This window comes from Rhinoraja longicauda, chromosome 6 (assembly GCF_053455715.1).
Source record: "Rhinoraja longicauda isolate Sanriku21f chromosome 6, sRhiLon1.1, whole genome shotgun sequence".
Taxonomy (NCBI): Eukaryota; Metazoa; Chordata; class Chondrichthyes; order Rajiformes; family Arhynchobatidae; genus Rhinoraja; species Rhinoraja longicauda.
Genome location: NC_135958.1, coordinates 76,706,194 through 76,732,349, shown reverse-complemented (window position 1 = coordinate 76,732,349; position 26,156 = coordinate 76,706,194). Strand labels below are relative to the sequence as shown.

At 44.0% G+C, this 26,156-nt stretch overlaps 1 protein-coding gene across 3 annotated transcripts in view; it reads right to left on the bottom strand.

Moving 5' to 3' along the window:
* Nucleotides 1–26,156, bottom strand: part of rptor (regulatory associated protein of MTOR, complex 1) — a 328,096-nt gene that overhangs the window by 95,222 nt on the left and 206,718 nt on the right. For all 3 annotated transcript variants that reach the window (XM_078401378.1, XM_078401376.1, XM_078401377.1), the window contains exons 20-21: nt 22,919–23,077; nt 2,417–2,535 (exon numbers count right to left, since the gene is read on the bottom strand). In XM_078401378.1, coding sequence (XP_078257504.1) covers nt 2,417–2,535; nt 22,919–23,077 — 278 coding nt within the window. The remainder of the gene's footprint in view (nt 1–2,416; nt 2,536–22,918; nt 23,078–26,156) is intronic.

Sequence of the window (26,156 nt, the reverse complement as noted above, 5' to 3'; positions counted from 1 at the left end):
GTAACTGTTCTACTAACTGTGCTGCCATGCCATCTATCTTTGACTCTATGACTCTGGTTCCTCTTACGTAATCCATACACCTCATATTTTTGTAAATAAACGCTTAAATATCGTGCGCTCTTGGCCCAAAATTCATTTCAATGGATCTGCTAAAAGAGGGACAAATCATGTACCAACAGTTACTGGAATGCCCCAGTGAACAGAACAGATTGTGGTAAGATATTCTGCTTTAAGAATAGTTGTGTGCTTTCGTGTAACCTTTTCGAGCATGAGATAATTAGTACTGCCATGACTGATGAGTCCTAAAAACTGTCAGCATCTTGCAAGCATAGTTGTATAAGCAATTAAAACTGTACGGGATATGTAAACATGTACATATTAAAGTGGATATGTATGAGCAAAAGAAAAGCTGTACCTTTTGGTACAGCTCAGAAGCCAGATCTCAGAAACGGAATAGGTGGGTTATCTTAACGAGGAATGGTTGAACAAGCTGGGCAGCACGGTGGAGCAGTGGTAGAGTTGCTGCCTCACAGCACCAAAGACCCGGGTTCGATCCTGACTACAGGTGGCTTGTCTGTACGGAGTTTGTACGTTCTCCCCGTGACTTGCGTGGGTTTTCTCCGAGATCTTTGGTTCCTTAGCACACTCCAAAGGCGTACAGGTTTGTAGGATAATTAGCTTAGTGTAAATGTAAATTGTAGGATAACATTAATGAGTGGGGATCGTTGGTCGGCCCGGACTCGGTGGGCCGAAGGGCCTTTTTCCACGCTGTATCTGTAAACTAAATAAACTAAAAACTAAGCGAGGCTAGTGTGGGACTATATTCAAATACAAAATACTGAGAAATCTTGACAAGGCGCAACGGGAGAAAATGTTTCTTCTTGTGGGAAAATCCAGAAGTGGAGATCACTATTTAAAAATAAGGGGTCGCTCATACACGGTCAGAATCATACAGCACGGAAACAAGCCCTTCGGCTCAACTTGTCAACGCCGACCAAAATACCCCATCTACTCTAGTCCCACCTGCCCGCATTTGGCCCGTATCCCTTTGAATGTTTCCTATCCATGTACCTGCCCAAATGGCTTTTAAATGTTGTTATTTTATCTGCCTCAACTATTTCTTTTGTTAGCTCATTCCATATACCCATCGCCCTCTGTATAAAAAAAATTGCTCCTCAGGTTCCTATTAAATCTTTTCCCGCTCACCTTAATCCTCTGGCCTCTGATTCTTGATTTGCCTACTTACTCTGGGTAAAAGACTGTGCCTTGAACCCATGTATTCCACTCATGATTTTATACACCTCTGGATGATATCTCTGTAAGATCCTCTGTGAGATCATCCCTCAGCCATCTGCACTCCAAGGAATAAAGTGCCCAACCTCTCCCAATAGCTCAGGCCCTCGAGTCCTGGCATATATAAAAGAGGCGAGGCAATTTTTTAATTTTGGAATCTATGGAATTCTCTTCCATTAAGGGCAGTGAGAGCAGATTATTTGAATGTTTAAGCTTGAAGTGGGGTAAGCATAAGAGGGTACTGGGAGTAAATGGGTATGAAGAGCTGAGATCACAATAAGATAAGCCACCATCTTGTTATATGGCAGAGCAGGCTTGAGAGACCGATTGACTACATCGGCCACTGATTCATCTGTTCATATGAATTTGAGAAACAAGCTTCCGAATCATAAACTGCGGATTAGATAAAGAAACTTTGTACTCTGAAGGGCAGGCAATTATCAGTCCAGTCCAGTTTTGGTTATTGTCACGTATACAGTGGTACAGTGAAAAGCTTTTGTTGCGTGCTATTCCGTCAGCAGAAAGACAATACATGATTACAATCAAGCCATTTGCAGTGTACAGATACATGATAAGGGAATGACGTTTATCATGTATCTATACATTGTAAAAGGCTCGATTGTAATCGTGTATCGTGTACGTAAAGCTGAGAGCCCAATTTTTAAATTATGTCTAAATATCCTTTCACATTCACCTGAACCAGGAGAACAGGCAGAGGATGATCACTGAACATATCGCCTTACTGATAAGCAGCACTTCCTTGCTACTTCACCTGGGTTGCACCAGGGATGTTGGGCATTGTTTAGGAACTCTCTTGGTTTTTATTTGCTCTCTTGGTTTTTTTTAAAAATTGAACTTTTTTTGTTTGTTTTATCCATTGAAAATATGTTTACAGATCTGTTACGCTGTTACTGCAAATAAGAGTTTCATTGTTCCGTTGCGGGACATACGACAATGATACAATCTTGACCCTTGACTTAAATATCAGCCCGAGTTACGTGTTTGGAAATTTAACTTGAACCCATAATTTCGTGCTTCAAAGATTAGGCACTAACCGGGATTTGACTCCGACACTTTACAGTCGCGGTACTTGAATTTCAATGCCATTACAGTCCACTATTACCTTGTAAGCTGTGTTGTTGAGCACCTTCATCGCGAGGTCGGAGACTTCTGGGAAGGGATCTGCTGCAAGGTGAAGGAGAACGCGCCAGATCTGAGTGTAGACGCTGTTGAACGACACCCCTTGGAAAGAGAAAATGGTCATTGTTTTCACCCATCTGTGAGATTAAATTCACAAGACATTAAATCATCAACGTATCAGTGCAAAACTAACTCATAGGAACAGAGCATCCATGTTACACTAACATGTTGGGGTTTACGTTTGAACTTCTGAAACGCTGAACTAAATTCCTGCAGCAGACATTAGAGCACTGTAATGATTTTATGGCGTGTTTGACACAAATATTTGGGATGGGGCTGTGAGGTGGAAGTGCTGCTGTTGAGGTCAAAGTGGGGGCTTTGGTGAGTGCTGGGATTCAATGACGAGGGTCAGCAGTGATCAGGTAAAGCCTTTTTTCCCCTTCGCTCTCTGAGTGACGGTGATAGTAATAGTGAAAGGAGGCTTTTCTGAGTGGCCAGTGATTTACTGGTGCTGGCACCTTTGTCGCTTGCAATGTACATGAATGACTTGGATGTGAATGTACAAAACATGCAGGGTAAGTTTGCAGATGACACAAGTGGACAACAAGGAAAATTATCTAAAGTTACTGCAGGATATAAATCAGATGGATATTCGGGTGCAATGCTGACAGATGGAATTTAACTCTGACAACTGTGATGTGAAAGGACACAAAGTGCTGGGGTAGCTCAGCAGGTCAGGACCTCTGGAGAACATGGATAGGCGACGTTTCGGGTCGAGTCCCTTCTTCAGACTGAGGTGTCGATTGAGATATGATGCATTTTGTAAGTCAAATAGGTGTATGTCATATCTAGTAAATATTAGGGTGCTAAGGAGTGTCGATGAACGGAGGAAACTTAGGGTTGAAGTGCAGAGTGGTAGATAGGGTAGTGAGGAAGGCATATGGCATGTTCGCCTTCAAGTGTCGGGGCATTGAATATAAAAGATGGGATGTTACGTTCCAACTTTACACAACACTTGGACTTCGAGCATTCTGTGCATTTGTGTTTGTCACACTGTAGGAAGGAGGTGGTTGCAACGGAGAGTCTGCAAGTGGATTCACCAGGATGTTGCCTGCAATGGTGGAATTTAGTTATTGAGAAAGGCTGGATAGTTTTGGATTGTTTTCCCTGGAGTAATGCAGTTGAGATGTAATACAGGTATATAAAATAGAGCGGTGTAGACAATCAGAATCTTTCTCCCCCGTGGTAATGGCATCAAAGGCAAAAGGGCATAGATTTAAGTTAAAAGGAAAGAAACTTAAATAGTGTCGGAGAGAACTGCAGATGCTGGTTTAAATCGAAGCTAGACACAAAATGCTGGAGTAACTCAGTGGGACAGGCAGCATCTCTGGAGAAGGAATGGGTGACGTTTCGGGTCGAGACCCTTCTTCAGAAACATAAAGAGTATTGGAGTGGAAAGATTTTTTTTTTACACAGTGCTGAAATCTAACCTTGCTATCAGAAGAGGCGGTGGAATCAAATCCATTCACTAATTTTAAGAAGCAGTTTGACAGAGAGTTAAATAGGCAAGGATAAGACGGATACGAACCTATAATTGGCATGGACATGGTGGGCTTAAATGCCCATTGCTGTGTCGTGCAACTGACTCTAAACGATAGGGAATGCATTGAGCACCCCTCAAATATTTCTCATTAATTGCCAATTATTTTTGTATTAGTTTAGCAGCTAGTACTCGATTTGCCAACGCATAACTTTATTCTCGAATGCACATCTCTGCAGAACTATGGTTTCAAAAAGCTGTACTTTTTTAAAATGTCACCAATTTCTCCCGAATTTCTGACAAACCTTACCAGTGGAGTAATTAATGTTACAAAGACCGCCAGTGCCTTTATGGAACTCATTAGTTGAGTGCTTGGAGCCAATTCTCCCCTAACCCAGTAACAACATAGATTCTGACCTAATACATCAGTCGCAGCTCTAAGAACACATAATTATTTTGATGCTGCAGGTTATATATAAATAATTCAATAGGCAAACAATTGATAATGAAGCTGTAACAAATCTGGTGCCGTGTAGAACTTAGCAGCTACGACTGCTGCAGAGTCAAATGTGTTTAAATTACACACCAATAAACAACCATTTAGGAATAGATATTAAAACTCAATTATAAATAAGTTTGTCCTCACTTGACACCTAGACGACCAAATCAAATATTTACCTGAGACACTGCAAGAATCAGAGGAAAAAGTAATTTGGTGCATTTTGTCAAGAGATTGCTTGGGATGTGAGTGAAATGGTTTTAATAGTACCAGCCAATGGGTTGAAGGTGAAGAGGGGGTATGATTCACTGAGTCATAGAGAGTGGAAACAAGCCATTCGGCCCAACTTGCCCACACCGACCAACATGCCCCATCTACACTAGTCCCACCTGCCTGTATCTGGCCCATATCCCCGCTAAGCACGTCCTATCCATGTACCTGTCTACCTGTTTTTTTTTAATGTTCCAATAGTAAATTATACTTTCAATTCACTCCAAAAATAGTTTATTTAAAGAGCAGTAGAAACAAACTGCAGCAGCCTCTTCCATGTAAAAGCAGGACAATGTTTGCAGGCACTTGGGTAGTAAATCACAACCATTTTGTGTGCTTTCAATTTTGCTACGCTGTGTATGGGGTGAATAGTTTGTTTTCAGAATGGAAAAAAGCACAGTGACCCTCAGATGGCAACGTTAGGACGACTGCTTATCCTTGTCTATATTGATGACTGGGAAAAAGGGACAATTTAAACATTTTTACTGGAGGAAACAGAAGCAGACTTTAAAAGGGCAGAGCGGATTGACTGGCAAAATGGATTATATGCATAAGGCTGTAACACTTGCAGCTCTAAGTATGCGTAAAAGAATGAGGAGAGTCAGTATTCAATAAATGGCACCATTTTAATGGAGGGTTGTATGAACAGAGACCTGGAAGTGTGTGCGCATAGGTATTTGAAGGTAAGAGATCAAGCTGTAAAAAAGCATATAAAATAATTGGTTTTATCATGAGCGGCATAGAACACAAAAGCAAGGGCACTTAATTGTTAATTTCTTGTAGACTCCAACTAAAATGCTTGTTTTATTTTAAGAAGGATGTCAAGACCATGGAAATTCTGCAGAGATTTACCAGAACATCACAAGGGTGATGGTGAAAGTATAAATGTTGTACTTGATGTAGAGTTATGATATAATATAAGTGTTCCAAAATATACTTGGTTTCTCTAGAGTAAGTAAAGAGAGCAGCATCGATTAGAGGGACTAAATACGTCGGGTAAATGCACAGAGTATTTTGTCCAGAGTAGGGGAATTGAGAACCAGAGGAGGTGAGAGGGGAAAGTTTTCATAGGAACCCGAGGGGTAACTTTCTTTTACACAAAGGGTGATAGGTATATGGAACGAGCTGCCGGAGGAGTTAGTTGAGGCAGGTACTATCACAACATTTAAGAATTATTTAGACAGGCACATGGATAGGATAGGTTTAGAGGAATATGGGCCAAACACAGGCAGGTGGGACTAGTGGAGATGGGGCATGTTGGTCGGTGCAGGCATGTAGGGCTGAAGGGCCTGTTCCACACTGCATGACTATATAGATTTGAGGGGTTATGGGCAGCTGGCACAGTAGATGAGTTGAGGCCAGCATAGATCAGCAAGGATCATACTGAATGGCAGGGCAGGCTTGAGGGATCAAGTGGCTTCTACTTTCTTGTCTTCTAGCACTTAATTCAATGCATTTTGAACTTCCATGGTCATAGGGCATTTGTAAGCCACCCACCGTCAAGGTACCAGATAATGAGATCTGATGAGCAGAAGGGGCAACCAACGTGACAAAGTCTGGAAATTAGATTTAATCATGGATCAATTATGGCACGGTGGCGTAGCGGTAGAGTTGCTGCTTTACAGTGCAAGAATCCCGGGTTCGATCCTGACTACGGGTGCTGTCTGTTTGGAGTTTTCGCTGTATACGTTCTCGCTGTGACCGTGTGGGTTTTCGCCGGGTATTCTGGTTTCCTCCCACGCTCCAAAGACATACAAGTTTTTAAGTTAATTGTTTTCTGTAAATTGTTCCTAGTGTGTAGGATAATGTTAGTGTATGGGGATCGCTGGTCGGCGTGGTCCCGGTGGGCCGAAGGGCCTGTATCTCTTAACTAAACTAAAGTATACTCAGTGGGAGCTCGTCAATTAACAGTCACAAAGTAAAGCTCAGTAAACCAAGGAGATGATCACCTAAACATGGCAGTGGAGAGATGATCTGCTTAAATAGTCCATTGTGAAGATTTTTTCAGTAAAGGATTTAGGGGAAAATCAGAAGATTTCGCTATCAATCAGAACACTTTTGCAGTCAAATTTATAAGCCTGTGGATGTGAGAATGTCAGACTGCTGGGCAGGCAGCCAAGTTAGTGTCCATTGTAACCATACAGATGATTAAATTTTCTTGAGAAAGAAATACAGGGTGAAAACGAGCTGATATCTGTGTATATTAGATGATTTCTGATTTGTTATTATTTATAACTACAAGTTAAAAGTTTAGCATATTTTTAATATTAATTATGTAGTGGTACTATATAGGTATGCCCAGGTACTTTAGAGGTATGCCCAGGTACTTTAGAGGTATGCCCAGGTACTTTATAGGTAACGATTTGCAAAGCTCTCCACCATTACCTGTCATCAGCAGCTTTACCACCAATTAAAACCTCTGTAGAAGTAATGTTTTTTTTGATTGATGCAGCATGGGAATAGTTCACACCAACCAGCGATAACTAGTTCACTCCAATTCCATGTTATCCCAATAATGCATCCATTCCTCACGCACAAGGGGCAATTTACAGAAACCGATTAACCTGCAAGCCCACATGTCTTTGGGAAGTGGGAGGACACTGGAGAATCTGGAGGAAATCCAAGTGGTCACAGGGAGAACGTGCGCACAGACAGCACCCGAGGTCAGGATTGAACCTGGGTCTCTGGTGCCGTGAGGCAGAAGTCAAGTCAAGTCAAGTTTATTTGTCACATACATATACAAGATGTGCAGTGAAATGAAAGTGGCAACGCCTGCGGATTGTGCTAAACTACAAAACAGCTCTACCATTTGTCTTCTTAAAGGCCTGAGATAGAAACATAGAGTGAAGGATGTGTCTACAGAAGGGTCTCGACCTGGAACGTCACCTATCCATGTTCTCCAGAGATGTTGCCTGGCTCACTGTTACTCCAGCACCTTGTGTCCTTTTGTGTATTAACCAGTATCTGTAGTTCTGCATTTCTACTGAAGGGTGCATCTGATAAGACCAAAAATCACCCCGTACACTACTGTCTAAAGAAGGGTTCCCACCCTAAACATTAACTACTCATTTTCTCCAGAGATGCTGCCAGACCTGCTGAGTTATTCCAGCATTTTGTGTCTATCCCTTGCACTAGTTTTATGCTGACCTTATCATCAAACCCAAACAAGGAAGCTGCTGTTTGTAGTCTGACGAGTTGACCTTTACAGTGCTGGGGCCAGACGCCAGCTCCCGGACACCTTCTCATACCTACCCCTCGACCATGACCCCACAGATGATCACCAGGCCATTGTCTCCCGGACTATCTCTGATTTCATCACCTCTGGTGATCTGCCTTCCGCAGCCCCCAACCTCATCGTTCCCCAACCCTGCACGGCCTGCTTCTACTATCTCCCGAAATCCACAAGCAGAACTGCCCTGGCGAATCCATTGCTTCTGCCTGCCCCTCCCCACTGAACCTATCTCCACATACCTCGATTCGAATCTATCTCCCCACTTGTCCAATCCCTTCCCACCTACGTCCAAGACACCTCACATGCCCTTCAACTTTCCAGGTCCCCATTCACTCATCGATACCATGGAAATGAATCAGAAGAAGGGCCACGAACCAAAACGTCACCCATACTTTTTCTCTAGAGATGCTGCCTGGCCCACTGACGTTATGCTAGACTTTAGACTTGAGATACAGCGCGGAAACAGGCTCTTCGGCCCACCAAGTATGCGCCGACCAGCGATCCTTGTACACTGGCACGATCCTACACAATCGGGATAAATGACAATTTTACCAAAGCCAATTAACCTGCAAACCAGTAGGTCTTTGGAGTGTGGGACGAAACCGGGGAAAACCCACGCAGTCACAGGGAGAACGTACAGTTACTCCAACACCTTATGGCTATCAACAGGATGTCAGTGTGGTCCCTGCGAATTTAATTTGGATCCAGTAACTTCTGAGGCGAGCTCAAAGCTGCCGAATGCAGTAGATTTTAACATATTGCAAAAAAGAAGGCTGGGAAATGAGTGTCAGTTATACAACTGCTCGCTCTGCAATGTCACAGAAAAATCAACTGGCACAGAGTAATGCAGCACCCAGCAGAATTTCTGAAATACTAATCCATATTCAACCGGCTGTCAGTCAATCACCGCTATTATCATAAATGCATCAACTTTTGTCTGAGGAAAAGCAATTAGGTTCATTATTGTACTGAGCAGGGAGAAAGCAGCTTACAGCCCTGCATATGAATATTTAGCAAAGGCGTCTTATTTACATGACGGTTGGCTTGTTAAGTGTGAAAGATTGTCAAAATGATGAATTATGCAGTTTTTAGGTTTCCCATGGTGCGGCAACTGAATATTTAAAGCAGTTACATAATGTAAAAATGAAAGATCTCTGCTTGATAATGCAGCATGTTTACATCATGCAGGCACAAGGCAGCTTAATGCTATGCCCTTGTAAACCACACTCTCATGTCGATGAATGTAGTTTTGTCAGTCTAGTATCACTGGCATGGCACCAATCTGCACCCAAGGTGTCCCACACCATTTCTGTGACTGCCACGTGTGGTCTTGGAGACCCAACCTGGTGCGAGGAGAGGAGAGCAGAGCTTCACAAATGAACACACAGGACCAGCGGGGAACTGCAGGAGTACTTTGCAGTTTCAATATACAATTCCTGTCGGATTTCTATCTCTACGCTTCCTACAAAACAAAAGGCAACTCTGAATAAAATCCTGCAAATCTTCCGTTCAGTCCAACTGCTTAGTTTTTTTGGTTTAGAGACACAGCGCGGGAACAGTCTCTCCGGCCCACCGAGTCCGCGCCGGCCAGCGATTCCCATACACTAACACTATCCTACACACACAAGGGATAATTTAAATTTTACCAAAGCCATTTTAACCTATAAACCAGTACGTCTTTGGAGTGTGGGAGGAAACCAGAGATCCTGGTAAAAAAAAACCCACTCAGGTCACAGGGAGAACGTGCAAACTCCGTACAGACAGCACCCGTAGTCAGGATCGAAACTGGGTTGCTGGTGCTGTAAGGCAGCAACTCTACCGCTGAGCCACCGTGCCTCCCTCAAAAAGCTGATATCAGCTTTTGTGGTCACGGTGGCGCAGCGGTAGAGTTGCTGCCTTACCGCGAATGCAGCGCCGGAGACCCGGGTTCCATCCCGACTACGGGTGCTGTCTGTACGGAGTTTGAACGTTCTTCCCGTGACCTGCGTGGGTTTCCTCCGAGATCTTCGGTTTCCTCCCACACTCCAAAGACGTACAGGTTTGTAGGTTAATTGGCTGGGAAATGTTTAAAAAAATTGTCCCTAGTGGGTGTAGGGTAGTGTTAATGTGTGGGGATTGCTGGTCGGCGTGGACCCGGTGGGCTGAAGGGCCTGTTTCCGCGCTGTGTCTCTAAACTAAACTTGCTTCACTGCTACTGTAAAGGATCACATCTAAAGGACCACTTCATGAAAAATCCCCCATCCATACGCAATACTGAAACTGATATCCTTATTTCACTTACTGGTCCACTGGCTGGTCATTTTTGATCATGCTGATCTGCCATTCAGTTTTTTCATTTTCCTTTGTTTGTTTGTTTGCTCGCGAACTGCTCCATGAACATATCAACTTGATGGCTACATCAGCAGTTTATCATCAGCCACCCAGCCTCACCCAATGGATGGTATGTCTGAGGAAGGGTCCCGACCCAAAATGTCGCCTATTCACGCTTGCTTGAGAAGCTGCCTAACATACTGAGTTACTCCAGCACTTATTCACAAAATGCTGGAGTAACTCAGCAGGTCAGGCAGCATCGCGGGAGAGAAGGAATGGGTGACGTTTCGGGTCGAGACCCTTCTTCAGACTGAAGAAGGGTCTCGACCCGAAACGTCACCCATTCCTTCTCTCCTGAGATGCTGCCTGACCTGCTGAGTTACTCCAGCATTTTGTGAATAAATACCGTCGATTTGTACCAGCATCTGCAGTTATCTTCTTATATCATCATATCATATCATATATATACAGCCGGAAACAGGCCTTTTCGGCCCACCAAGTCCGTGCCGCCCAGCGATCCCCGCACATTAACACTATCCTACACCCACTAGGGACAATTTTTTACATTTACCCAGCCAATTAACCTACATACCTGTACATCTTTGGAGTGTGGGAGGAAACCGAAGATCTCGGAGAAAACCCACGCAGGTCACGGGGAGAACGTACAAACTCCTTACAGTGCAGCACCCGTAGTCAGGATCGAACCTGAGTCTCCGGCGCTGCATTCGCTGTAAAGCAGCAACTCTACCGCTGCGCTAACGTGCCGCCCTACTCCAGCACTTGGTGGGTTTTTTGGTGAACCAGCATCTGCAGTTCCTTTTGTCGCAATGAGATATGGCCTTTGCTCGAGAAATTCTTCGTACAGTATCTCTGCAATCTGAAACCCAATTACTTTCCTTCGTTTCCACAAGATCATTAAAAAATGGGAGCGGGAATAGGCTCTCTGCCCTTTTGTGCTTTACCCTGCAAAACGACCATGGCTGATCTGCCTTAGGCCTCAACTCCTCTTATTGTCAACCTGCATGTTTTAGGATGTAGGAGGAAGGTGGAGCACTGATATGAAGCCACAAGGTGAACAGGCACACTCCACTCAGACAGAGGTCAGGATTGAACCAAGGTTACTGTTGCTGAGATGCCATATCTCTACTAACTGTGTCACGCCACCATCCCAATGGCTTAATTTCTTGATAGAAAAGCCTTTTCACCTTTAAAACTTGCCGATCTTTCTATATTCTTCTGGGCCCACTCCACAGTCGCAGTATGGTTCTCCTTGTCAAGTAATTAACCTGACAAATTGGCACGGCTCACAATGAAAATAATACCTTTAACTCGGCAGAAGTTGGTTCTGACAAGATTTCAACAGAAGGTGGCAATGCAAATTCCTGGCAAGAGATGAAGGAGGTTGCAGAAGTCAAAGAGAAATCATTCGTCAGCACTGCGCTCCTTTTGAAAGTTCGGAAGCTTTCTAATCCAGAAAGACAGCAAGATCAATGTCGCTGGAAGACGATCTCTGGAAGGGCCAGGTGACATGAAACTTTTGAATCTAGCTACTGCCAGATTCACTGATGTGAAATGCCCAGAGATCTTGGAACTGAGAAAGCAAACTTCAGAATCAAAGTACTGATGTCAGGTAATGTTCAAAAGTTAGAGGAGCAAAATTAGGCCATTCGTTCCATCAAGTCTACTCTCCCATTCAATCGTGGCCTATCTTTCCCTCTCAACCCCATTCTCTTGCCTTCTCCCCATAATCCCTGACACTCGTACTAATCAAGAATCTATCAATCTCCACCAAAAATATCAACTGACTTGGCCTCCAAAGCCTTCTGTGGCAATGAATTCCACAGATTCACCACCCTCTGCCGAAATAAATTCCTCCTAGCAGAACCTGTGCAAAGCCTGCACCACCAGCAAAAGGTGATAATGAAGCATAACCTACAACAATGCAAAATGTTACCAATGAGTTCCCTAATCTGAGGAAAGACATTCTTGCCATAGAGGGAGTACAGAGAAGGTTCACCAGATTGATTCCTGGGATGGCAGGACTTTCATATGAAGAAAGACTGGATAGACTCGGCTTGTACTCGTTGGAATTTAGAAGATTGAGGGGGGATCTTATAGAAACTTACAAAATTCTTAAGGGGTTCTACAGGTTAGATGCAGGAAGATTGTTCCCGATGTTGGGGAAGTCCAGAACAAGGGGTCACAGTTTAAGGATAAGGGGGAAGTCTTTTAGGACCGAGATGAGAACGTTTTTTTTCACACAGAGTGGTGAATCTGTGGAATTCTCTGCCACAGAAGGTAGTTGAGGCCAGTTCATTGGCTATATTTAAGAGGGAGTTAGATGTGGCCCTTGTGGCTAATGGGATCAGGGGGTATGGAGAGAAGGCAGGTACGGGATACTGAGTTGGATGATCAGCCATGATCATATTGAATGGCAGTGCAGGCTCGAAGGGCCGAATGGCCTACTCATGCACCTATTTTCTATGTTTCTAAGTTTCTATGTAGGAAAGGATGTTGGTTCACTGGTCGATCCACATGTCTAAGGGAAGGCGATGGCTGCAGGCCCACAGCAGCCTGGGGCTCGCCTGGAACGGGCACCCCTCAGACTGGACTTCGAAAATGGCGCCAAAACATGGCGCCTCTTCCATGCGGTATTCGTAGACTATTTCTGTACACTTTGCTAATCGGGGATGTGCTTAGGTATGGTGAAACTCTACTGGACTGTTTGTAAGACAATAAAAACGCCATTGACCATTGAACCATCAGGTACAATGAAAACCCTGCTTGCACTAGCATCACAAGCACATAGATTCTGGCAACACACAAAACATAAATTATACAAGATAGTACAAAAGGAAAAAGACTGCAAAAACAAGACATTAATGCAACAAAAAAAAAGCACAAGTAAAAAATACCCATGATAGTGCAGGAGGTGTCACGGGTATGATGGGCTGAATGGCCTCCTTCGCAGGTCTGCGGTTTGACCAAATGTGAAACCAGCATGAATTTGCTGCTGGAAACAAGGACCTGTAGATGCTGGTTTACAAAGGAAGATACAAAGTGCTGGAGCAACTCAGCAGGCCCTGCAGTATCACCCAGGGAAAACCCATGCGGTCATGGGGAGAATGTACAAACTCAGTACGGACAGCGCCCGTAGTCAGGATAAAACCCGGGACTCTGGCGCAGTAAGGCGGCAACTCTACCGCTGCGCGCCATGCTGCCCACTTTCCGTCAGATGGGAGCAGAGAGGGGGAGGAATGATCAAGGTGGGACCCTTTGCATGCTCTACCAGAGAAGGATATTTCACAGATAGTAATCCCACTGGTCATTGTCTGGTCCTTGCCTTAGAAACATAGAAACATAGAAAATAGGTGCAGGAGTAGGCCATTCGGCCCTTCGAGCCAGCACCACCATTCAATATGATCATGGCTGATCATCCAACTCAGTATCCCGTACCTGCCTTCTCTCCATACCCCCTGATCCCTTTAGCCACAAGGGCCACATCTAACTCCCTCTTAAATATAGCCAATGAACTGGCCTCAACTACCTTCTGTGGCAGAGAATTCCACAGATTCACCACTCTCTGTGTGAAAAAAAACTTTCTCATCTCGGTCCTAAAAGACTTCCCCCTTATCTATAAACTGTGACCCCTTGTTCTGGACTTCCCCAACATCGGGAACAATCTTCCTGCATCTAGCCTGTCCAACCCCTTAAGAATTTTGAAAGTTTCTATAAGATCCCCCCTCAATCTTCTAAATTCCAGCGAGTACAAGCCGAGTCTATCCAGTCTTTCTCCATCCCAGGAATCAATCTGGTGAACATTCTCTGTACTCCCTCTATGGCAAGAATGTCTTTCCTCAGATTAGGGTTCTGCCTTCTGTGGCTGGAATGGTATTTGCCACTTTCTCGCCGAGCATAACATTTCTCCAAGTGCTACAGCAACCCAGGTGGACTGTTTCATTATCTGAATAATTGCTAATGGAATTTAACACTGCACAATTAACACTGTCACCTTCGATGGTCATTGATGTAAGGGCTGAAGACGGCTGTGTCATTCATTTTTGATCTAAGCCGTTAAATTAGAAACAGCAATTTATTAGGCCGACCTAAATGACCCCACTCAGCATTTATCCACCCCACACAGTGCCACTGAGCATTCATTCTTCTGTCAAATTCACACCCATCTCGAAGGTTTACCCTGAATTCCAAAAGGCTGCGAGTTTATTTAATGGCTTAACCAAATGTTTTTCTTGCAACTCTCCAAACAGCTTGCCTTGCATATTTCCACAAACCCCTTCTCAAAAGTCAGGGAGGTTAGATGAAAAGAATCTTCCTCGTCCACTTCATCTTCAATGCTTATGGTTATTAAGATATTATTGTAAGGATATTCGTCATGTGAAGCAAGTACAAGGCCCCAACCCGAATCGTCACCCACTGAATCTGAAGAAGAGTCCCGATCCGAAACATCACATATCCCTGTTCTCCAGAGATGCTGTCTGACCCATTGAGTTACTCCAACACTTTGCTTCTTTTTTTGTTGTAAACCAGCACCTGCAGCTCCTCGTGTCTCCATTGTATCATTCAGATTGATAGTGAGAATAATGGATTAGGAATTGTCCAGGGAGATACATTAGACAGCAGATATTGGAAAATGGAACAACAAAAAAGCTGCCGGAGAAAGTCAACGGGACTGATACGTGGTCTTGACCCAAAACTTCAACTGTTCTTTTGCCTCTGGCAGATGCTGCCTGATCCACTGATTTCCTCTGGCAGTGCCTTCTGCTCAATATTTCAGCACCTGCAGTCTCTTGTGGATCCTTGATTTAATGTTTTACCTTATGGCATGGCTAACAATACCTCACGTTCCCTAAGCACTGGCTGGATTACGTGCTTGAATCTCTGGAGTGTGCTAATCTTTGACCACTTTGAGCTCAATATCAATTATACATCCAGTTTGCAGCCTCTATAATGTTCAGTTAATCCAATTTGCTCTGGCATTTTAGTAAAGACCAACAGCGTCAGAGACCCTTGTTCGATCCCGACCACGGGTGTTGTCCGTACGGAGATCGTATGTTCTCCCTGTGACCACGTGGGTTTTCTCCGGGTGCCCCGGTTCCCTCCCACATTGCAAAGACGTGCAGGTTTGTAGAATGATTGGCTTCTGTAAATTGCCGCTAGAGCGTTGGAAGTGGATGCGAAAGTGGGCCGAAGGGCTTGTTTCCACGCTGCATCTCCAAACTATAGTTTCAGTCTTTCCGATGACTAGTTAGCACGCAACAAAAGCTTTTCACTGTACCTCGGTACACGTGACAAAAAACTAAACTAAACTATAGTTTTGCCGTGTTTATCTAAATTCATCTTTTTTCCTCCGGACCTTTTTTTTAAAAAAGGTAAGGGACAATGAGTTTATTAATGAATAGCTTCACGTGGTTCTAGAACCTGAGAGGGGAATATTTGGCTATTTTCCCGATCTTGTTGCCAACAATTGCCTGATAAATAATCTTTCATTTCCTGAATATTCAGGCTTCCTTCCTGCATATTTCAGAGAATGTTCGTCAGTTTAACATCCAGGAAACAGACCAGCAAAATGGAGTGTCCTGTATTATCTCTGCAATCCAAGATTACATCACCGTCAGTTTAAATCATAAATATTCACATCCTTCTGTTATTCTGCATCTCTGCTTCAAAAATATTTTCATTAAACGGAGAACTGGTGACATCAGTGAACAGAGTTGGAAAAGTTACTGAACAACTCAGAATAGAGTCAGAGAGTGATACAGTGTGGAAACAGGCCCTTCAGCTCGAATTGTCTACACCGACCAACATGTCTCAGCTACACTAATCCCACCTGTCCGCGTTTGGTCCACATCCCTCCAAACCTGTCCTATCCATGTACCTATCTAACTGTTTCTCAAATGTTGCGATAGTCCCAGCCTCAACTACCTCCTCTGGCAGCTCGTTCCATACACCCACCACCCTTTGTGTGAAAAAGTTACCCCTCAGATTCCTATTAAATCTTTCCCCCTTCACCTTAAACCCGTGTCCTCTGGTCCTCGATCCCCCTACTCTGGGCAAGAGACTCTATGCATCTACCCAATCCATTCCTTTCATGATTTTATACAGCAGGGGGTAAGAATTGGGCAACCATTAATTTTAATCAAGGCTTCTCTTTTTCGTTCATTGTATTTTCATTGATTGCCATCACACTGACTCCTGCTGTACGCATTGATGTTTTCCCACAGCGATTCTTGGAAAACTTGATTATAAAAACCGATATCCATGATTCAATATAGAGTGATACTATCTACAATTAGTGTAAGCACAAATCTTTTGTGAAGTGTTTTATCTTGTTTTCTGAGTGTTGGAGGTTGAGGGGAGACTTGATAGAAGTCTATAAAATTAGGAGGGGTATAGAGAGCATAGGCAGTCAGAACCTTTTCCCCAGAGTGTAAATGTCAAAGACTAGAGGGCATGGCTTTAACGCGAGGGGGTCATAGTGTAACGGAGATGTGCGGGACAGGTTTCTTTATTGCACAGAGGGTGGTGGGTGCTTGGAATGCACTACCTAGGTGGTGGTGGAGGTAGCTACGATAGTGGTGTTTAAGAAGCTTTCAGATAGGCACATGGATGTGCAGGGACTGGAGAAATATGGATCATATACAAGCAGATAAGATTTATTTATATTAACATAGAAAATAGTTGCAGGACTAGGCCATTCGGCCGCTCGAGCCAGCACCGCCGTTCAATACGATCATGGGTGATCATCCAGAATCAATACCCCGTTCCGGCTTTTTCCCCATATCCCTTGATTCCCTTAGCCCTAAGAGCTAAATTAGAGCTAAAGAGGCAGATTATTATCTCAATGGTGTCAGGTTAGGTAAGGGGGAAGTGCAGCGAGACCTGGGTGTCCTTGTACACCAGTCACTGAAAGTTGGCGTGCAGGTACAGCAGGCAGTGAAGAAAGCTAATGGCATGTTGGCCTTTACAACAAGAGGATTTCAGTATAGGTGTAAAGAGTTTCTTCTGCAGTTGTATAGGGCCCTGGTGAGACCACATCTGGAGTGTTGTGTACAGTTTTGGTCTCCTAATTTGAGGAAGGACATCCTTGTAATTGAGGCAGTGCAGCATAGGTTCACGAGATTGATCCCTGGGATGGCGGGACTGTCATATGAGGAAAGATTGAAAAAACTAGGCTTGTATTCACTGGAGTTTAGAAGGATGAGAGGGGATCTTATAGAGACATATAAAATTATAAAAGGACTGGAGAAGCTAGATGCAGGAAAAATGTTCCCAATGTTGGGGGAGTCCAGAACCAGGGGCCACAGTCTTAGAATAAAGGGAAGGCCATTTAAAACTGTGAGAAGGAACTTTTTCTCCCAGAGTTGTGAATTTGTGGAATTCTCTGCCATCGAGGGCAGTGGAGGCCAAATCACTGGATGAATTTAAGAGAGAATTAGATAGAGCTCTGGGGGCTAGTTGAATCAAGGGATATGGGGAGAAGTTGGACACGGGGTATTGATTGTGGATGATCAGCCATGATCACAATGAATGGCGGTGCTGGCACAAAGGGCCGAATGGCCTCCTCCTGCACCTATTTTCTATGTTCGATGTTTCTATGTAACTCTCTCTATATTACGTTTGGTGCAGACATTATGGACTGTTTCTATCCTGGACATTTCTATGTTCTAATACAATCGTTACTACTCACAACTCTAAATAATGACAGATACAAATATTAGACAAAGAGCAGGCTGATTACTGCAGGCTCAGTTCCACGTCACATTTTCTGCAACAGTGGGTGAGACAGATGGCTCTCCCCCATAAAGTTAAGCATAAGATAAACTGTTAGGTCTTAGCTCAACACTACTGGGAGCACTCATGTTAATGAGTCAGAAAACTGCAGGTTCAAATTCTGCTCCCTGAAAATGGCAACAGAAATAGATAGGGTGGTAAAGAAGGCATTTCGTACGCTTGCCTTCATCGGTCGGGGCATTGAGTATAAGAGTCATGAAGCAGATTTATAAAACATTGGTTATAGGCCATATTCGGAGTATTGTGTGAAGTAAAGTTTTGGTTACCCCAATACAGGACAGATGTGGAGGATTTGAAGAGGGTACAGAAGAGGAAAGTTTAACGGTGACATGCGGGCCAAGTCTCTTTATCACACTAGGAGCAGTAGATGCCTGGAACCTGCCACTAGGGATGATGGCGGATGCAGATATGACCGTGGCACTTAAGTGTACGGCACATGAATATGCAGGGAATGGAGGGATATGGATCATTTGGATATGGCTGCACAGTGGCGCAATGGTAGAGTTGCTGCCTCACAGCGCTAGAGACCCGGGTTCGATCCTGACCACGGGTGCTGTCTGTACGGAGTTTATACATTCTCCCTGTGACCACGTGAGATTTCTCCAGGTGCTCCTGTTTCCTCCACCACTCCAAATATGTACAGGTTTGTAGGTTAATTGGCTTTGGTAAAATTGTAAATTGACCCTAGTGTGTAGGTAGGATAGTGCTGGTGAACGAGGTGATCGCTGGTCGGCGTGGACTCGATGGGCGATGATAGCTCCCTATCTCTGAAGTCTAAATTTGCAGGCTGAAGGGATCAGTTTCATTTAGCATCGTGTTTGACCGAGACATTGTAGGCCAAAGGTCTTGCTCCTTTGCTGGACTGTTCTATGTTCTGTGTATGTTCTATGCTAAGTGAGAGGATGAGTTAATAATGACAATGGTAAGTATAGATGTCATGGAACAGCCTGACATAGAATTGCCAATCAGAAAGGATACACCGATAATTCGGTTAATATCAACTTAAGCAGTTCAATTCAGTTTATTGTCACGTGTACCGAGGAACAGTGAAAAGCTTTTGCAGCTGTTCCAATTTTTCTAAACTAATCAATATCAATTTCCTGGTCGATGAAAGAGAAATTAACTCGATTGAAAATAAACTGTACAGTATCACAGAAGCAGCTGGGATCAAACTTTTTTTTAAACTCCCCACTAACAAATTCTGTATTTTTCCAAGAAGGCTTTTAATAAACTTGAATAAGGGTGGCATGGTAGCATAGCGATAGAGCTACTGCCTTACAGCACCAGAGACCCAGGTTCAATCCTGACTACGGGTGCTGTCTGTGCGGAGTTTGTACGTTCTCAAGTTTGTAAGTTCTAAAGGACAGCACGGTGGCGCAATGGTAGAGTTGCTGCCTTACAGCGAATGCAGCGTTGGAGACCCGGGTTCGATCCCAACGATGGGTGCCGTCTGTACGGAGTTTGTACGTTCTCCCCGTGACCTGCGTAGGTTTTCTCCGAGATCTTTGGTTTCCTCCCACCCTCCAAAGACGTACAGGTTTGTAGTTTAATTGGCTTGGTTAATATTTTAAACAATTGTGCCTAGTGGGTGTAGGATAGTGTTAATGTGCGGGGATCGCTGGTCGGCGCGGACCCGGTGGGCTGAAGGGCCTGTTTCCGCGCTGTATCTCTAAACTAAACTAAACTCCAAAGGCGTACAGGTATGTAGGTTAATTGGCTTGGTATAAGTGTAACATTGTCCCTAGTGTGTGTAGGATAGTGTTAATATGCAGAGATCGTTGGTCGGTGTGGACTCAGTGGGCCGAAGGGCCTGTTTCCGCGCTGTATCTCTAAGCTAAACTAAACTCTGAGAAAGTTCAATACATCCATTGGCATGGTGTCTTCTATGTTAAAAGTATTATATAAACACGTGTTGCTGTCACTACTGCTACGTCTGAGCCCTCCCTCAATAGAGTTCCCTGGCAACCTATCCTTCCAAGGGAGATAGATGTCAATTGCAGTGAGGATGTGGTCAGCCACCCTGACCATAACAGATGACTGATCTATTTGATCCTTCACATCTCCAGTATAATGATACTTTTCTTAAGCATAGTGTCCGATGTGATGATCATGAATAAGTCGTGCAACAAGTAGTTGCCTGGCTCAATAGGAGATCTTGATCACTATTTGTTTAGTTTATTTGGTTTGGAGATACTGTGTGGAAACAGGCCCTGCTGCCCACAGAGCAATGATTACCCAAACACTAGTTCTACCCACAATTTACAGAAGCCAATTAACCTACGAAACCGCACGTCTTTGGAATGTGGATGGAAACAGGTGCACCCGGAGAAAACCCACGCGGTCACGGGGAGAACGAGTAAACAGCTCCGTGCAGACAGCACCCGAGGTCGGGATCGAACCCGGGTCTCTGGCACTGCGAGGCAGCTGTGCCACTGTGCCGCCCATGTACAGTATTGTAATCGCCTGTTTGAGGGCTTTCTTTACCCGAGTCATTATTACTGAACTTAACTCAGGCAAAGCATGCCCTCAAGTAGGCTATTAAAATATTCTGCTAGATGTCATGATGGTAGCAATGAATAAAAAAGCTGGCTGCAGGGTAAAAGAGTGAAAGCTATTGGGTATAAGTTAAAGTCAGGAAACCTGCTGAGGAGTCTGCAATGCTAGAGCCTTTATTTTGAGGAAGATGAACATATTCCCATCTCTATGGCCCCAGGTAAGTTTCCCTCTTTCTGAGCCTGCTTGGATACACGAGAGACCCCCATTGATATACAATAACAGGCATGAAATATAAATTACATAGATATTAATAATACTTCATAGGAAAAGGGAAAGCTATCGTGTTGCTTGCTACTCCAACAGTTTACTATTGAAAAAATCAAAATACCATGGAAAGCTGGTGGAATTGAATTTATTCACAGATAAAATGAGCTTCAATTAGATTTACTCAAGGACCATGAGCTAGATAGAGCTCTTAATGATAGCGGAGTCAGGGGGTATGGGGAGAAGGCAGGAACGGGGTACTGATTGAGAATGATCAGCCATGATTACATTGAATGGTGGTGCTGGCTGGAAGGGCCGAATGGCCTACTCCTGCACCTATTGTCCATTGACCAAATCAAATACTGGATAGGAAGGAACTGCAGATGCTGGTTTACACCGAAGATAGACACAAAGTGCTGGAGTAACAGCGGGTCAGGCAGCATCTCTGGAGAAAGAAGGATGGGTGATGTTTCAGCGGGTCGGAACCCTCTGAAGTGTACACTATTTCTTGAATTCAGAATCAACAAGCAAAAGAACAAATTATCAGAAGCTATGAACATAATTTCAAATCTGGGAATATTAAAGGCTGTGATTCACAATCACAGAATGATGAAGTGTGGAGACAGGCCCTTCGGCCCAACTTGCCCACACCGGCCAACATGCCCCAGCAACACGAGTTCCACCTGCCCGCGTTTGGTCCATATTCCTCTAAACCTGTCCTATCCATCTAGGTGTCTGTTTCTTAAATGTTGGGATAGTCCCAGCCTCAACTATCTCCTCTGGCAGCTTGTTCCATACACCTACCACCCTTTGTGTCAAAAAGGTACCCCTCAGATTCCTATTCAATCATTTCCCCTTCACCTCAAAAACCTATGTCCTCTGGTCCGTGATTCATCTACTCTGGCAAGAGACTGTGCATCTACCCAATCTATTCCTCTCATGATTTTATACACCTCTATAAGATCACCCCTCATTCTCCCGCGCTCCAAAGAATAGAGTCCCAGCCTACTCAACTTCTCCCTATAGATTAGCCCAGGCAACATCCTCGTGAATCTTTTCTGTACCCTTTCCAGCTTGACAATATCTTTCCTATAACATGGTGTCCAGAACTGAACACAATACTCTAAATGCGGCCTCACCAATGTCTTGTACAACTGCAAGAAGACCCCCTAGTTCTATACTCAATACTCTGACTGATGAAGGCCAATTTTGACCACCCTATCCACCTGCGACTCCACCTTCAAAGAACCATGCACCTGCACTCCTAGATCCCTCTGCTCTACAACACTCCCTTCCATTCACTGTGTAGGTCCTGCCCTTGTTAGACGTCCCAAAATGCAACACCTCACATTTCTCTGTATTAAATTCCATCAACCATTCCTCAGCCCGTCTGGCCAATCAATCAAGACCCTGCTGCAATTTTTCACAACCATTTTAACCATCTGCAAAACCATCCACTTTTGTATCATCAGCAAACTTGCTGATCTTGCCCTGTATGTTCTCTTCCAAATAATTAATATAGATGACACACTGTAACGGGCCTAGCACCGAACCCTGAGGCACGCCACTAGTCACATTCTGGTCACATTAAAGAGATTCTCTTTATTGACTTCCAGTATTCTTTTCCCTACAATGCTCAGGATGCAATAGAATCCTCCTCCAAATTCAAATACGTTCCTTTCAGGGTATGCGTAAGAATAACTACAATAAAGAATGAGAGTCATAGAGTCATGCAGCGTGGAAACAGGCCATTCAGCCCAACTGGCACACACCGACTAACATGCCCCATTAACACTAGTCCCACCTGCCTGCGTTTGGCCCATATCCCTCTAGACCCATCCTATCCTTGTACCTGTTTAAATGTTGCCGAAACATTGCGGTGGCACCTGCAGGCTATTGAGAGAGTGTTAGTTAAATTTGATAAACTGCCCTCTTGACTTTAATCCTGCTATAGCATTTCAGGCTATAAATACATCAGGGAATTCAGAATCCACTTGGCCGCTGAAAGAATGAATAATGTTGAAGAGTAATTCCTGTCAGACACAGAGTTTTGAAGCCTTACCTATCAAGGAGTTTAAGGAGCTGTAGGAGCTGACTCTTCGCATTTTATCTATGGTTTCGAATGAAAGGATGTACTCATCATTGTCAGGACTTCCCAGGGTGCTGCTCGCACTACTGCTGGTGCTTAGATATCCAGGGGAGAAGGGGTTTGAACCACCAGCTGAAAAATAATCAAGATAAAGAACTAAATACCTTTTGCAACGTGAAAATTATACGCACTATTTCTGAATCCAGAATCAATTACAAAAAAAAAAAAAATTATCAGAAGCTGTGACCATAATCCCAAATCTGGTAATATAAAAGGCTTTGATTCTCTTTATTAATTTCCAATATTCTTTTCCTTACAGCGCTCCGGAAATAATACGCCCTTCCTTCATTTCCTTTCCTAGGATTTTAGCGTGCAAGCAGCAATCTGCATTGTGATATTGTTTCATACGTGGGGGCACTCCACACACTCTGCCCAAGTGGTCATTTTCACAAGACAACCTTGAAGCAGAATACAGTATGAGATTTTTAGCTCTTCCTCTGCAACCAAGGCAAATGTCCTGCCCCCTGCCTACATTACATTGCACCATGCGGTCATAATCAGCCTTAGTTCTTGGCTTTGCATTCAAAGATGCAAGAGTGACCCAGTGATGTTCTGTTCTCAATAAGTAGAGAGGTCTCTGATTAATGTCTTTGGCACTGAATCTTGGAATTGGCTCAAATATCTTATTTTCTGACTAGACTTTAAAGATACAGTGCGGAAACAAGCCCTTTGGCCCACCGAGTCCAGCGCGATCAGCGATCACCCCGTACGTTAGCACTTTCCTATTCACCAGGGACAATTTAACCGAAGCCAATTAACCTACTAACCTGTATGTCTTTGGAGTGTGGTCTCTGGCGCTGTAAGGCAGAAACTCTAGCGCTGCGCCACCGCGCCGCCCAGCTGTGCACTGTCTTCTTTCTCTTTCAAATGTTATCTATAATTTGTTTGAATGTACTTGTCTGAGTGTATATGCCCGTGATGTTGCTGCAAGCAAGATTTCCATTGTATCTGCGCTTCAACATACTTGTGAACATGACAATAAACTCAACTTGACTCGAAAGACGAAACACCACAACCATGACTTGCTTGTTCAGGACATGTTTCAAAAATTTGAACGTAGAAATGGGGAATTAATATGAAATTTACTTGAAATCCATCCATTTTTATAGTTAATTTGGAAAATATTAACACAACATTCTTGCATTAATGTACCACTTTTTCTGACCTCTGCCATCCCGAAGCAGTTTGCAGTCTGTTTTGAAATGTGGTTACTTTATCAAAGGTAGAATCACAGCAAGTTCATAACTTATTGGAGCAGAATTAAGCCATTCGGCCCATCAAGTCCACTTTCCCTTTCAATCATGGCTGATCTACCTTTCCCTCTCAACCTCATTCTCCTGCCTTCTCCCCGTAACCCCTGAAACCCGTACTAATCAAGAATCTGGCAAGGCAGCGAGTTCTCACTATTGGCAGCAATCTGAGAACCTGCCACAATTTTAAGCATGTCACTGCACCAGAGGGGGTTCAGAGGGGATTGATGGGGAAGTAGCCTTTGGTGGAGAGGTTTAATTCTGAGGTAAGTGATGTAAACGCCTAGACAATAGACAATAGGTGCAGGAGGAGGCCATTCGGCCCTTTGAGCCAGCACCGCCATTCAATGTGATCATGGCTGATCATTCTCAATCAGTACCCCGTTCCTGCCTTCTCCCCATACCCCCTGACTCCAATATCCTTAAGAGCTCTATCTAGCTCTCTCTTGAATGCATTCAGAGAATTGGCCTCCACTGCCTTCTGAGGCAGAGAATTCCACAGATTCACAACTCTCTGACTGAAAAAGTTTTTCCTCATCTCAGTTCTAAATGGCCTACCCCTTATTCTTAAACTGTGGCCCCTTGTTCTGGACTCCCCCAATATTGGGAACATGTTTCCTGCCTCTCACGTGTCCAACCCCTTAATAATCTTATACGTTTCAATAAGATCCCCTCTCATCCTTCTAAATTCCAGTGTACACAAGCCTAGTCGCTCCAGCCTTTCAACATATGACAGTCCCGCCATTCCGGGAATTAACCTAGTAAACCTACGCTGCACGCCCTCAATAGCAAGATATCCTTCCTCAAATTTGGAGACCAAAACTGCACACAGTACTCCAGGTGCGGTCTCACTAGGGCCCTGTACATTAGGAATGCCTAATTCCACATGACAACGTAGTTTGTTGGTTCTCAAGTTTGGCCAGGATTGTTGGTAAAAGACCACAGCAAAAGGTTAAATCTCTGCATGAACCAAGGAGAAACATTTCGAAAAGCTGAACTTTTCCCATGCAATGCCACTTTTATGCACTGGGGAAATGTACAATTTCCTAATGAAATTTTAAGAAGACCCTCTGCACCCTCCTTCAGTATCACCTGCCGTTAAACTGAAGAGATATCACTTCACAACTATCAAGTGACAGTGATCACTGGGTGACATCTCAGAACATCTGAAAGAAGGCCTACCAAAATGAATGCACTGTGTTGCAAGGATAACGATTCATAAGCTGGTTTTAAATTTTCAATTGCACCAGAACATCACTTACTACAAGAGTATAAATTTGACACAAAAGACACCATTAATAAGAAACTACCACATAAAAATTAAAAAGTAAATATTAAATGTAAGACACAATATTAACAAAAGCAATAAAATAACCTGTGCACTTAGTTGCGCTTAACCTTTTTCGTGTAAACTAATTCCTTTAATGGCCGATATTATATTGAAATGGGGAGCATCAGATTAATGGAAAACATGAGATATTACATTGCCCTGTGGCATGTTGGGCAGAGTCAGACTGACTGGCAGCCAGTGGTTCCATTGGGATTCTCTGCTGCCAGCTCTTTGATGTTATGTGCGTATCAAACTTCCTTCTGGAATGTGGATGCCTGAGGCAAATGGAGATTGTCGGTGATCGACTGACGGAGAGGTCGGTGTGACGTGCGATGATGGCGCCGACCAACGGATGAGGACGGACCACATGGGAGTGAGGCTATGATCACATTGAATGGCGGTGCTGGCTCGAAGGGCCGAATGGCCTACTCCTGCACCTATTGTCTATTGTCTATAGGACGCCGCTGCCAGGGGAAGGAACAATGGAGGACCCGGTGTGGGGAGACCGACGTGAGGAAGGGGGGGAGGGGTTACACCCGGGGGTACTTTGGAACTTGAGAGCGCCCTCTAT